At 27.3% G+C, this 15,163-nt stretch overlaps 1 protein-coding gene across 1 annotated transcript; it reads left to right on the top strand.

Moving 5' to 3' along the window:
* The first annotated feature begins 9,341 nt into the window (after nt 1-9,341).
* LOC113374987 lies at nt 9,342-14,157 on the top strand. The gene is made up of 4 exons (XM_026614941.1): nt 9,342-9,413; nt 11,019-11,131; nt 11,207-12,733; nt 14,091-14,157. Exons 1-4 carry the CDS (start codon nt 9,342-9,344, stop codon nt 14,155-14,157), a joined length of 1,779 nt encoding a protein of 592 aa, XP_026470726.1.
* Nucleotides 14,158-15,163: the final 1,006 nt, after the last annotated feature.

The following is a 15,163-nucleotide window of genomic DNA, read 5'->3' as shown; positions in this document are numbered from 1 at the left end:
ATTTTACCCCGCTCATAGATCCAGGTGACAAATTTTGAAAAAAGAAAAAACGAAACGCATTTCTACAATGATGAGCTGGGAGTTTTACTGAACATAGTCAGAGAGTTGTTTGTTTGATATGTGTTATTGTTATGATATAATTAGTTTGGTTCTCACAATATAATTGGTCAAAGTCAAATTGGACCTTTGTGTCCCGCCCTACCCGAAATGTATGCATCCATATACATTTGTGTATGGGTGCATGTATACATGTATTCGCATATGTGCATATTGAATATATAAACAAAATACCGAAAGAGAAATGGAAGAAAAATTTCGAACTAACAAAATCAGAAGATGAATTTATATGTGCATATATTAAACGTTTACAACAGTTTTGAAAACACAAAAAGATATACGTATATATATACACACACACATTATATATATATATATATATATATATATATATATATATATATATAAGCATTATGCCCAACTTATGTTTTGTTTAGCAAATAACACAAAAAGTTCTTCTTGAAGTCTGGAATTCTTCACAAAGGTTGTTGTGCTAAAGTGTCCTTTAGACCTTCAACTTTTTTAATATGCAAATGCATTTCTACGCACTCTTTATATATATATATATATATATATATATATATATATATATATAATATGCTGCTTAATATTCTTATTTCTAATTACGATATACAGTAACAACTTGACAACTTCAATTTATTATAATTAAACAATCACAGGTGAAATAGCAAAATGCAATCTTTTGTTCAAGGACTGTAAGGACACTCACTTCTGTCTAGAGACATTCGCAAAATTTAAGAAACTTTAACCGTACTTTTCTAAACTACGGACCTCAAATATATTACAAAATTATTTTATTCTAATTTTATTACACAAAAATTAATCAAAGCAATTGAATCGAATTGTAGTTAGTATACATCCAGTAAATTTAATATTTAAATTAATTTATCATTTCATGTGGTGGCATTGTTTTATTATATGCCTCCCTTATAAATTAACAATACAAACGCTATGCAAATACAACAGCGGAACAAAGAATTTAATTAAATAATACATTCCTAGAATTATCATAAATTTATCAATAATACCGAATACCAGTAATGACAGTCGATGTAGAAAAAAATAATTCCATATCAATCATTTACAAATCGAAGCGTTGATATATTTTTTCTGCTTTTATGATTTATGTAAAATTGAAAATAAATACTATAATCATCAATATTATTAATTTTATTAATATTTATTTCAATTATTTATTTATTGTGAATCGACTAGTACGAACCTGCCTGAGCATAATAAACTTTCGCGCGACATTTGAAAGCATTTTGCGCAATCTTATTATGTAAAATTCAGTATGTCGTTGAGTGTATATATATTAACAAGTTAGTCGGTATTTGTGTGTAAATTTTAATGTCAAACGTGCAGAAAAACCGGTATATCATATTACACATCTTGAATTGTCTTCAAAACCTATTGTGAATAAATTTTTAGAGTAGTTTTATCGTAAAAAAATTACTACGATACGCTATACAGGTTATATATATTAGGGTGGTCCTTAATATGGACATTTTCAAATTTCCTTGCTCCCAAGGGCTCAAATGGTTCAAAATTGATAAAAAACAATTCTCTGAAAGTTTTAGCTCTTAATATTGTCTTTTAGATAGATCGCAATTCAATCAAAGTTTGTATGGAAATAGCATGAAAACAGTTTCAAAAAATTTTGCAGGGGCGTCGGATTTTCAATAAAAAATGACAAAAACTTTCACTTTTAATCCATTTGTCGCTAAGTTATACCTAAAAAAAAATTTTTTTAACTTTCAAATTTTTTCTATGCCCTTTTCATTAGAAGTTTGATAGAATTGCGCACTATCTAAAAATTAATATTAAGAGCTAAAAATTTCAGAGAATTGTTTTTTATTAATTTGGAATTATTTGAGCCCTTGGGAGCAAGAAAATTCAAAAATGTCCATATTAAGGACCACCTTAATATATATACATATATATAATACATACATACATACATACTTAAATATAGGCTTGCAACCTTTGGATAAAAGAAGAGCAAATGGCACTAATTGAAAGGAAAGTATATTTAAAAGAAATAATCATAGCATTCTAGATCCTTCCCCCACAAAGTAATGACTAACAACGGTTTCCTTGAAGATAAGAGGCAAAAGATAAGCGGAAGTTTTAGTCGATATTACCATTTACCAATTTATACCCAAGCGGTATTAACTCCGTCATACCCAGACAAAAGACCTAGTCTGGCATGCGTAAACGCATTTACTTCGCTTACAGAATATAATATATATATATATATATATAATAATATAAATATATATTTTTTAATATTTCATTAGTTTTTAAACTTTTTCTGTCTAATATTATAATACCAAAACCTTTTTTGTCGTCCCCGCTTCATATTTTTATAGTCATTACTTACTTACATACTTTTTAATACAAGGACTAATTTTGATCACAAGTTAGGTTATTATCCAAATGCTATTAGAAATATTTGTATATATACATAATTATTAAATAACGTATCATCATTAATTTTTGACCACATAATCTTTTTCAGTAAAGCATCTTCAGGTTTAGCTAATATATTATATTCTATGTCGACAAAAAAATGAAAACCAAATCGAAAAGTTTATCACATGATTAAAAAAGTTAAATTATAATAATTTAGGTATAATTTATTTATATTATATTATAAATCAGAAAAAAAGTTTATATCTAATTTGGAATGCACAAATATTTTTTTGATAATTAAAATTAATTTTTGAAAAATGTTTTCACTGATTGATTTAATTGAAGTAATCAAGGCTCTCATCAAAGAGTTACCTAAACAAGCCATATTTATGAACATTTTGAGTACAAATCCATCCCAGTAGCTTATAAGATGCTATTATTTTGATTGCTATTTAATTAGTAATGAAAAAATTAAAAAAAAAGTTTTCAAAAAAATTACCGGTCCCAAAATTAACAAATCCCCACGTATAGTAAGAAAATCCCCAAGTATAGTAAGAAAGTAACTATTAATTTATTCACTTAATGCATGGGTTGAATATGTTGGTATTCGTGTGATTGTTCAATTACAATTATTGATATTACATAACATATTAGGTAACACATTAGTACTAGGAAGTTAAAAATTTTCATTCTTTCCTGCATGCGATGCATAATGCAATATGTGCAATGCATAATAGTAATGCACATGCCGAGCCTATCAATTCTCACATAGTGGGTATATGAATTATTTAAATCTAAAATATTTTTATAATAATATACTACAACCTTAATTATTTATAAAATTATTTAAGAAAAATAATTGTAAAACAGGAAAATTTATACCACAAGCACTAAGAAATTAGCCTATGTTCCAGTCACAAACAGATATACATATTATAATCACCAACAAATATATATATATATATATATATATATATATATATATATATTCACTTCATATAAATGTAGTTAGTACAAAAATCTAAATCCAAGTTCTCACTTACCAACTAAACCGACCAGCAAACAAAATCCTAGAGCAAACCTCCTCATTGTAAAATATTTTTTTCTAAATTTGTTAACACTACCAAAAATTTCTTATTAAGAGGACAATATTTTTTCTTCGAATTTGTTACTTTTGTATGTGCTAAGCGTATAAAGCTTGCACAGAGAATGAGCAAAAACTGAATTTCTCTTGATTTGTCAGTTTGTGAAAGGTTATACAGCCTCAAGTCCCCCACTAATAAGAGTGATATATATGAATACAGGTATTGATAGAGCCAAACATTCTTATAAATATGCATACCCACGTACAATACTGAATATATATATATATATATATATATATATATATATACAAATATATTTGTATGTATGAATGTATAAACCATGAGCAAAGTTTTTCCAGATATAATACCCTATTTTTCCTTTTGTTTTTCTAATTCTAATGCAAATAAAACGAATTATTTTTCAAGTATTTTTATAATTTATTTCTCAAAAAATTCCAAAGCATATTTCTTTTATTGTTTTGTGGCTCGGCTTTAAGTTCACTTGTGAAATAAACCACCAGACTTGTATAATATTACAAGTAATGTAATACTGATATTCCAATTTTTAATAAACAATAAAAAGTTATTTATTATACAAAGTTATCTGAAACATTTAAAACAATAAGAGATCAAGTTGGGCTTTGCCCGCAGAGCTTGAGACGACTATAGTTTTTCAATATATCTTATAATATTTTTATCTTGAAATAATATTTTTACTCTTGAAAATAAAATGTAATAATTTATATTCTAAAATATCAAAAATAAAGTTTAATAATATATTTTACAAATATTTAACACGTTAATTGCCACGATTAGTAAAATATTCACAACGACCATGATAACTTTATTAGGTAATTTAGTTAAAAATGTATCAAAGAAAAAAAATGTCACGCGTATATGATTGACAAAAACCAATTCAACAATTTCATGTTTGATAAAGTCGATCTTTAACCATACTTTCAAAAGCATTGAAACTGATGATGAATGTAATAAAACATATCTTAATTTCTTCGAACTTCGAATATTCTTAAAGGCACTATAAATATAGGTATTACAAACATTTATACAAATAAATTTAATGTGAGTATTTCTAAGCCAATTATAATTTCTCATTCTTATATATATTTTACTAAATAGAACTGAAACCAATACAAATGGTATAGATTAAATTTTTTTAGTTATGATAATATATATGAGAAAAGTATATAATAATAGTGATAGAAGCTGCTCTTTAACTATACTGTCATAGAAAAATTAATAAAATTTAACCAACTAGTATTAATTGGAATAAAGACGTCTTAGAAAGTGGCTGTCATCATGAGAAGACTAAATTTTTCTTCCAGATTAAATTTTTGCGAATCGATGACGAGTAAATTCCAAATAAAATTTTATTGCTTTTTTGAGACTGAGTACAAAAGACATCTACCTTACATTTCTACGTCTTTGCAAAGACAATAATTAGATACCTCGGTTTGAATTTTTGAGTCGAACAGCAGAAATCATTTTGGTTATTTGAAATTTCAAAATAAGATGATTACAAGCCAATTGCAGATGTTTATTTGTTATATATTTAATAGTTTTTTAAGATGCCTCAATTTACACAAAATTAATGTCTGAAAGTATACATGAACACTAGGTACTGGATTCATCATTAAGACATCAGCTAAGCCAATACCTTCAAACTCGCACTATAAGGAAACATTTATTCAGCAATAATATACATTTCAATAATCATAATAAAATATTTTATAAATTATGTATATATGAACACATATCACTTTTTAATATTACTAAATAATTTTATACGCTATAAACGTTTCGAAACCTTGTGTCTCATCATCAGGACATCAGGGTAAAAAATAACAAATAATATTGAAACATTTTAAAACCAATTAATTCAAAAGTATGTTCAACTATATTATATGTACGCGTAAAATTTTGTGGTAAAAATCTGTTGTAATTGCTTTGTTGCCATATATAATTAAACTTTGGCTTTTATAATGTGAAAATTAATATTCACAAAGATATTTATATAATTAAAATAAAAAATATATTTTATGTTTTTTATAAATATAAAAGATATGGAATTTAATCGAAGGAAAATATGAGAATAATCCATATGTGATTCGAAATATAATATTAAACTTTTGTCAGTATGGGGTTCTGGTATAGAATCGAAACATCTTTAAAAGAAACATTATGCATTACAGAGTCAATTAATAAATAAATAAATAAATATATATATATATATATATATATATATATATATAGATATACAAATATATCTATTATCTAAAACCACAAAAAATAACTCAAAAATATAAGACAAAATTTCAGGATAAAAGGACTATAAATAATTTTGAATACTAACATCGACATAGTTGTACTTGTCAATCACATATTAATTGTATTTCTGACAATATAATTATTATATTCAATAAAAGCCATTTGACAACTTTTTTGTTCTGTTTTATGAGCGCAAATATTCAATATGTTTAAATTTAAAAAATATATATAAAATGTTTTAGCTTCATTAGTGACCCAACGTTTAATAAAATTATAAATGAAAGCTCCTCTATACACAAAATTTAATTTTTGTCTATCACTAATTCTACAAATTAGTGAGAGAAAAATGAGTTATATATAGCATGAAATATGAATGGGTCATGTAAAAAGCAAATAAAAAAGTTGACAAAGCTAATAGACCTCATTAAATTTGGTAAAATTATACATGAATATTAATAGATACATTGCTAAACGTTTATCAAAATGTCAATCAATTTCTCCTGTTTTTACTAGATACAAGGTCGTCATATATATTTGGAAATTTTAAAAATGATTTCTATATATAGTCTATATAGTAAAATATACATCCATAAGTATCAGTGCATATATATATATATATATATATATATAGATATATATATATAATCACATACTTATGGATACAAATGAGTATATATGCATGAATACAAGATTGTATATGAATGTCTCAGCCGGTGTCTCATTGGCAAACGTTGAAAGGTGAAAGTTTTAAATTAAAAACTAGTATCGGATTGGGTGTGTTGTATATATATACATACATTTATTAATTATGTAAACACGACCACACTACACTCTTTATTTTTGCACAAAATTTATTGAAGACCTTGATTTGACTCATTATCCGTGTAAAATTATCAAAAATATGAACACATTAAGTTGCGGGTTTTATATATTTTTTTCAATTACTTTAATTTATTTATTAATTATTATTTTTTTTACTGAAAACTATGATATTAACGAAAGTTATTTATTGTATACTTAAAATGCAAAATGAATAATTGTTATCAAAGCTACAAATTGTTATAAAATTTGGAGCTAAAAAGCAGCTGAACACGTTTATAGCATGATAAATTGATAGTTTAATTTTTTCCACCATCAATTTCATATCCTAGGAACGTACTGATGCATTTTTATACTTAGATTTTCTTCCTGGCTTATTTCATATTAGAACATCCTTATTTCGGCACCGTTTGAATTGTATGTTTGGACACCAAGCTCAGTCTCAGAACATTCATGATTAGTAAAATATTGCCCAGATCAATCTTGTTAATTGATCAATTTTTTTAAGTTTTTAAAACAATGTGTTAATTTTGTTTGTTTTTCATGGTTTGGAAAATTATTCGTTGTTTTTTTGTTTAGACTGCAAATAAATATTTCAAGAATACGGTTCAACGTCAAACAAAAATAAAAAAAAGTTCAAGTTTCAAGGTAGTCCTTCTTGTCATTGTTGTTATTACAAAAGGTTGTTACAACAAAAGTACTAGTTGGCGTAAATAGAGCTTAAACTAGCTGTAAGTGGAAATGTGTCTTAAGGAAATTAAGGCATCGTGCCTTAAGGCAAATTGCTTGCAAAATGTTTACGTAAGCATGGGGGTAGGGGGTAAGAGCTTTGCTTACTTTTGCTGACAAGGGGGATGGGGGGGTAAATAATTGTAATAAATCTGCTTACGTAATACTTGAACGATCCCTTTCTCAAAAATCTAATCTTTTCGAAGTAAATTTTTTTCAAAAATGTTAATCGTTTTTAAAAAACTAATAATTTTTGGTACGGGAAGTTTCAACAATTTGCCTTAAGGCAGGATGCCTTAATTGCCTTAAGACAGAATTCCACTTACAGCTAGTTAAATTATTTAAATCGGTTGATCGGTGTTCTCGAAATCGTCGAGAATTTGTATCCGAACACACACGCACACACACACACACACACACACATACATACATCCATTTTTCTAAGGTCTGCCAAAATATTCAGAAACCTTTGAAACGTCGAGAAATGCAAAAATTTTCATTTTCGATTTTTTTGCGATTACTTAACTTACCCTACGGGAAGTTAATAAAAATGAATATACTTTAATGATTTGATGCAATATCGAGTTTTTAGTTTAATTGTGCATATTTTAATAAAAGCAAACCTAACCTAAAAGGTAAGAATGCCTTAAATTGCATGTGATGCCTTATTTATAAATGCAGAATTGATAGACGATATCCTTTATCACATTAGATAAAACTTACATCAATTGTAAATTATTATAGTGATTGAATCAATTTCTAAAATTGCACAAAAAGAAATTAGTTATACGGGATTTTAATATAAAGCAAGACGTAGGGGTACTATAGACAAATGGCACAGACAAATGGCACTATAGATAAGGATCTAGAAAATGCAAAATTGCAGAATACTAACTATCAACTCCAAATAGGATTACAAAAAATCTATTGGATTTGGTTTATTAAACAGCAATATTCTGATACTTTCTATAAACGATTTAACGTGAAATATCTTTTTACGACACATAATACGAGATCATAATTACCTGAATATAGGATAGGATAGCATAGGAACAAATTCAACGGTTTTTTCCTTAAGTTGCCAGTAAACAATCTGTTCACTACATATACATATATATATATATATATATATATATATAATGATAAATATTTGTATAAATACACAGTTACGAGTTATATTCATAGTACTACGTACTTGTGCCATAAATAATTAATATAAACTACCAATACTTCAGCAATTTAATTGCCGAGCAATTACTTGCAGTTGTAATTTCAACAGTGTAGAAAACGTATTCGTATTTATGTGCTCTATATATATTAAACATATACTGAATTGAAGTTTATCTTCTTTTAAAGCGAGTGCACCTATTACTGACCATCAATTTAATTAAGGCTTTATTAATGTATAGATCAATTTGTGTTTTTTCCCAAATCAGAATGGTGAATGGTGAATTCGTGTAGTGATATGAAAAATTAAACAATATACTATGTGATATATGTAAAATATTTATTTTTGACGATTAGGAATTCAAGAAGATTGAAAAAAAAAAAAAGATTTGGAAAATTAAATGAGGTTAATTACCCTACGATTGACATTGTGTTACTACGTTTTACTATTTGCATTATCTGCAAGTCTGCTGCATAAAATTATAAATTAATTCAGATAAATGGAATGGTGTATAAAATTGAATGATCATAAGAATATGCGATGAGCTTATAAAATGTGAAGAAGCAAGCTAAACATCGCTATTTATTTAATAGCAGTACCAATGTACATGTTTTCATAGTAATTAAAAAGCATTAATAAAAAAGATTATGCATATAAATCAAAGGCAAACTTGTTCGGATTAAAAAGAACAGCATTACCGAGCTGCAAGTGAAATGATCAAATTAATTATTTTCTTATCATTGATCTGTCCTTCATACGAAATGGACCAATCGGCTCATGTGTGTTTAGCATTGAGTCGTTTGTTCTGGAAGATCACCTTACCTTATTTCAAGGTAAGGCATTTAGTCGAATCCAGTTTTATATTTTAAAACATATGTTTTATTTCATATGGATCCGTGCAACGGATATGCACCGGAAGTAATATTAAATGTAACTGATTGTGACTTTAGGCAACAAGTTTCTACTAGATGGTAGGAGAAATGCGGACAAAATGGTATATATGGACTAAATGACTCAGTGACTTTATTAAAAAATTGGCTAGTTTTATTAACGTTCCCGCGACTGCATAGCATGAAGAAGCCCATAAAAACAATCCTGTCAGGTGTTGAGCGTCATTGCCACAGTCTTGACGCAGTAATTAGTTCAAACCTGTAACGTACCCGCAAAAGTTTGATTTGAGGGTAGTTTTTTCAGGTTTTCTGGAAACTTATTTTTGGTTATTTATTACTATTTCTATTAAATGAATTACGATGTATGATTCAATTCCTTCATGTGCCATGTCCCAAAGAGGACCAAACAATTTATTTGTGTTCTACTTAATTTGTGTAATTATTTGTGTCTTCTTAGAAACTTGTATCTACGATTGTCCTTACCTTACTGTCCGTACTATATGGACAAATGGTTTTATTCGCAATTATAAATGTGTTATTTAAAATAATCACTTGTTTTTGTCTTGTTTTTTAGTTTGACATGAAGATGTTGATACATTGACAGCTTGACAAACAACATTTTCAACATAATTCAACTTTGGCTGCGTGCCTGGCAAAGACAACTCGTTAGCAAACCTATAAGAATTGATACAAATACCCATGAACATGGGATAGTCAACCTCTATTTACTTGGTTTGCTATCGTGACAAATTTCTTCCTTAAAAACAGTGGATTTTATCTGACATCACATTAAATAATAAATAGTTAAAACTGTTTCGCAATTCGTAATGTTGAATCCAGAAAGAGTTGGCATCTTGTTTATTAACATTTGTTTCCTAATCCCAAGTTATTTCAATGCACACAATGTTGTGCAATTTTTAAAATCATCCTTGCAGCCATTCGAAATATTAAAATCAGTGATCTGTAGGTCTTTTTTCACACATATGCGCCTTTTTACATATTATGGCACCACTTATATATACCTATTTTAAAGCTCGTGTTTTATGAACCCATTCCACTAAAAACTTTTTCAATTTATTAAATTTTTTTACCTTTTGCTTTTTTCTGCACACCTCGCAAATTATATATTTCTTTAATTTTTTCTCTATTGTTCAAATTGTGAAGTAAGGTAGAAACATGCAAGTAATAAAGTCGGCAACTAATTGAGTTTGATTTTCTATTTGTGATTTTTTTTTATCGAAATCTTTCACTATCTCAATTTTTACCAATGAACAAAAATACAAATCGTGTTACGACGTTATAAACGATATTACAAATCCGAGACGTATTACGCGAGAAATCGTATCAAGCAAAATCGTTTTAAACGGGTTTTATTTCATACATTAGAAAATAAATCAAATAAAGAAAAATTTAAAATGCGATTTTTATAAATGTACAAGCAAAACCATTCAACGATTAAAAGCAAAACTATTATCAATTAGTTAAAATCAATATACATTTTTATTATCAAAATTAATTGTATAATTAAAAATTGTATGTATATTTTAGAATAAGAAGGCAATTATCGTATCAGCAAAAACAAATGATAGGAAATATGAAGATTACTTCGAATGCTTGTTGGAACAACAGTCCATGGCAATTGTGTACAATGACTATAACGAGTAAATAAATAAAATTATGTACATATTATATATAATATTCTATAATTCAAATTTAATTTTAATCTAAAATTTCAGAAATAATATTCAGCGTAAGGTGAATAGAAATGAAATGGAAATGGCCAATTATGGATATGTTTACGCGTCTGACAGCAAACATATGTTGATGAGAGGATTAGAAATACTTCAAAGGAATCATTCAAATGCTAAAATAGTCATTATATTAAGTCAAAGTTCAGCCACCGACTTAACTGATTTGATGAAAATAATATGGGAGAAGTATAACATGCTTAATGTTGTGGCATTATTATTGAATATATTTTTGTCTACTAGCAAATCTATCAGTGCTCTAGAACAACGCATAAACAAACATTATTCTACTCATAGGTTAGATGCTATATTATATAATCCATTCATAGAAAACGATGATGAAAAAGGTCGCTTTTATATATTTTCGGGAAGCAAAGATAATGATTTAGAATCAGTGTCCAAAAAGATATTGAGGATGCACAGAGAGAGAACTTTTAATGCCTATCAACATCCTCTGCGCGTTGGCATGTTCAATTTATTTGGTTTAGCACAGTCTGTAGAAGACAAAAACGGTAGTATCTACCGATACAATTTGCCTGATGGAGAAATGATTAATGCTGTAACAAAAGCTATAAACTTCAAACCGATTTTTATCAATCCTCCAAATAATAGCATGTACGGAGGTGTCACACAAAATGGTACATTTACAGGCGTTTTAGGTCTTCTAGAATATGGCAAAGTTGATGTCACATTCAACGTGAGGGTTTTGAAACAATATGGCCAAGAACATGCAACATTCTTACCAGCTATTGGCGACACGAAACTCTCATTTGTTGTACCAGTTGTAGAAAATACAAGTAAACCTACTTTTTTCGGAATTTTAGATAATACTGTAATGATTAGTACCTGTATAATATATGGCATAATATTATGGATGGACTATTATCTTAACAAAATCTTATCAAAAGTTAAATCTCGGACAATCTCTAGTGATATAGGATATAAAGGCATTACCTTATTTGGAATCATGCTTTTAGTGTCGCAGAAGAAACCAAAGATTGCCTACAGAAGATTTCTGGTTGGATCGCTTGCCATCTTTTCAACAATTATTGCTTTTGTATATCAAGGAAACATGGTAAAAATTTTGACGGTGAGTCATGAATCTAATAAATTTGATACATTGCAAAGGTTGGTCGACAGTGGATTGAAAATTTTGGTGCCGATTGGTTTGCGTAATTTTTTGCCAAACGAAAATAGTACTGACGTGGATCCTATTTACTATCGTCTCTCTCAAAGGCGCACATTGATAGACAATTATGAAGTTAGTTATAAACAAGTAGCATACAAACGTGATTCAGCCCTATTTTCTCTAGGAATATTTAATGAAAATTATCGATATGCTTTATACTCTAATAAAACAGGTAACAGTTTAATACACGTAGTAGACGAAGCACCTACTAGAACCATCTTGGCCTACATGGTTTTGAAAGAAAGTCCTTTCAGAGATAGAATTAACAAAGTAGTATTAAGATTATTTGAAGGTGGTTTTAGCCAGAAATTTTTACATGATAATTGGTATAAGTTGAGTCTAAAAATTGGCAGAATACACCAAGTGGAAAATACATTTTTTTCGATGGATGAACTAGCACCGATATTTATGCTATTCATATTCAGTTGTTCGATATGTACGGCTGTGTTTTTAGCAGAAATATTTATAGCTAATTTTTACGCAACTAGGAAGAAACGGTTAAAGCACAAAAATTCAATTAGGAACGTAATTAAAAAAATATGTCCTAATAAAGTTATAGTATATATTAAACATTTATTACAAATCGTAAAGTGTGAAAAAAACTAGTTTTCCAAAATTTAGCATAAACATTTAAAGCAATTGAAGGTTGTGCTTATGATACAATAGTGCATAATACGAAAATGACCCAGTTATATGGGATACATTTTCACATAATTTGCTTAAAAATAATAATAATAAAATAAAAATTATTATAATTTAAAATAGACTAAAAAATAAAGAAGCTTTTGTATGCTTTTGTGCGCTTATAAAATCTATGTGTATATAGTTTATAAAATAATTATCAGTAATATCAGTATATAAAATAACATTCAAATCTCAAAGTTGTGATGCAAACAATGAGTTGATCTCTTTAAGTAGATATACTATTTTCAATTTAAAGTCAATTTGGATCAATATATTTCAAACAAACAAAGGGATTTAAACAAACAACAAAACATTATTATTTCAGTAATTTCTGAAAAAGTTCGAAGTTTATTCTGTCAGCTACAAGTGAAAATACTGGTATATTAGCTTAGGAAAAAAGGCTGTGATAGATAGATGATAAAATAAATCAGAAATGAAAAAAAGCCTTAGAAGTTACAAGATTAATGAAACGAATTAGTAGTTGAAGTCCAACAATTTGTGATTGATTTTTGGAAGATACAATTTTCATGCAGCACAATATATTTTATTGAGTATGTGTTTCAGTTATTGATTTTACGATCAATTTATAAACTCAATGTTAAAGATTCTTAACAAACGGAGGTATCGAATATGGTAAAAATTTGTAAGCATGAAGTTGCAAAATTGCTTAAATATATGAATTCACCAGAACATTTACAAATCTCCCACAAAAATTCTTCCTGAAATATGAAAATCAATCAATGAAACTGAAAAAAAAAAATATTATAGCGAGCTCGGGTGGGAGATTTATAAAGCTTAATTTTGCTATAGAAAAAATTATATGTAAAGAATTTACTACATTTCAATCTCTATTTTTGAAATCTATGCTTAGTAATAATGAAGTTTATAAATTAATATTTAATAAATATTAAATAATAATATAGTCTATTTTTTAATTTAATGTGTTTATTTTTTCATTAAAAATTTTACGTCATCCATTACCAAAACTTTAATTTCCAGTCCATCTGAAGTAACCAAGAAGGAGGAGAGTTCAAGTTTGTCTTCCATAACAAAATATTCTAATTGAATATATATTCAGTCAGGCATCTTTCTTTATAATACAACTTGGATCTATTTTAGACTCATTTTGTGAAAATATAATGATATAAATAAAATATCTTTGAGAACACTGAACAAATTAGGCTAGTTCAGTGATTAATTTAGCATTACAAATTAGAAGCTTTGCACTTTATTTATTTTGTTAAGTATTACAAAATATTTTGTTCAAAGTTACTATATCTTGTGTAAGAAATTACTGAATTTTGCAAGACAATGAAAAAAATAAGAAGCTAGTATTTCATTTCAAATGTTGGTACCCTTTTACTGGGAGACTTAATTTTCAAAAATAAATTTCAAGATGTGAACATTTTAGCAACACACAAACTTTTGGTTAATATCGTTAATAATTATTAACAGCTCTTAGAAAAGCATATATTTTTTATGTTGGACCCTGTATGACTATAAAATGTTTTGTAATTGTTCACCTGAAAATATCAATTAGTATTAATTCAACCGTGAATATTGATTTGTAACGGTAATTGAATTTCACTGTAATTCGACACTTTTCACTTTTTCTGGTAGGAGATGAACCACGAAACGCACGGCGCATACAAAGTGTTGTTTTCCTTATAATAAGCGGTAGAAGAGGTCTGTAATCAGATCAAGTAATTTCGCGGTGTTGAAACTCTATGGGAAGTTCTTGCATTCAATTAATTTTTAACAATAGAAAACACCGATATTGTATATACAATTAAATATTCATGTAGGTAATACATGAATATATACATTCTTGTTTGTGTAAAAAATAACATTTTATATTTTTTATGTTATTAAAATACTATAGGTTGGCCAAAAAACCAATATATATCAAAACTGTAAAAGGCAAATAGTCGTTTAGCCTGAACTTATTCTCTAAAAAATTTTGTATACATTTTTTCAATTGAGCATTATAGTTTCAGGTAAAGGAATACAGTAAAAAAATTTAAATCTTCAATTTGGTTGTTAGATTGATAACAAATGTTTTTAGAACATAA

Source organism: Ctenocephalides felis, unplaced genomic scaffold, assembly GCF_003426905.1.
Source record: "Ctenocephalides felis isolate EL2017-DRISC unplaced genomic scaffold, ASM342690v1 CF-g0.4_SCAFFOLD_01886, whole genome shotgun sequence".
Classification (NCBI taxonomy): Eukaryota; Metazoa; Arthropoda; class Insecta; order Siphonaptera; family Pulicidae; genus Ctenocephalides; species Ctenocephalides felis.
Note: the sequence above shows the minus strand (reverse complement) of the source record. Positions and strands in the feature narration are given on the sequence as shown.

Excerpts from the sequence above, each read along its gene's own strand:
- LOC113374987 (XM_026614941.1), top strand. The coding sequence starts at position 9,342 with ATGGACCAATCGGCTCATGTGTGTTTAGCATTGAGTCGTTTGTTCTGG. Across the intron at positions 9,414-11,018 it reads TCACCTTACCTTATTTCAAG|AATAAGAAGGCAATTATCGT; the intron begins GTAAGGCATTTA and ends TGTATATTTTAG. Across the intron at positions 11,132-11,206 it reads GTGTACAATGACTATAACGA|AAATAATATTCAGCGTAAGG; the intron begins GTAAATAAATAA and ends CTAAAATTTCAG.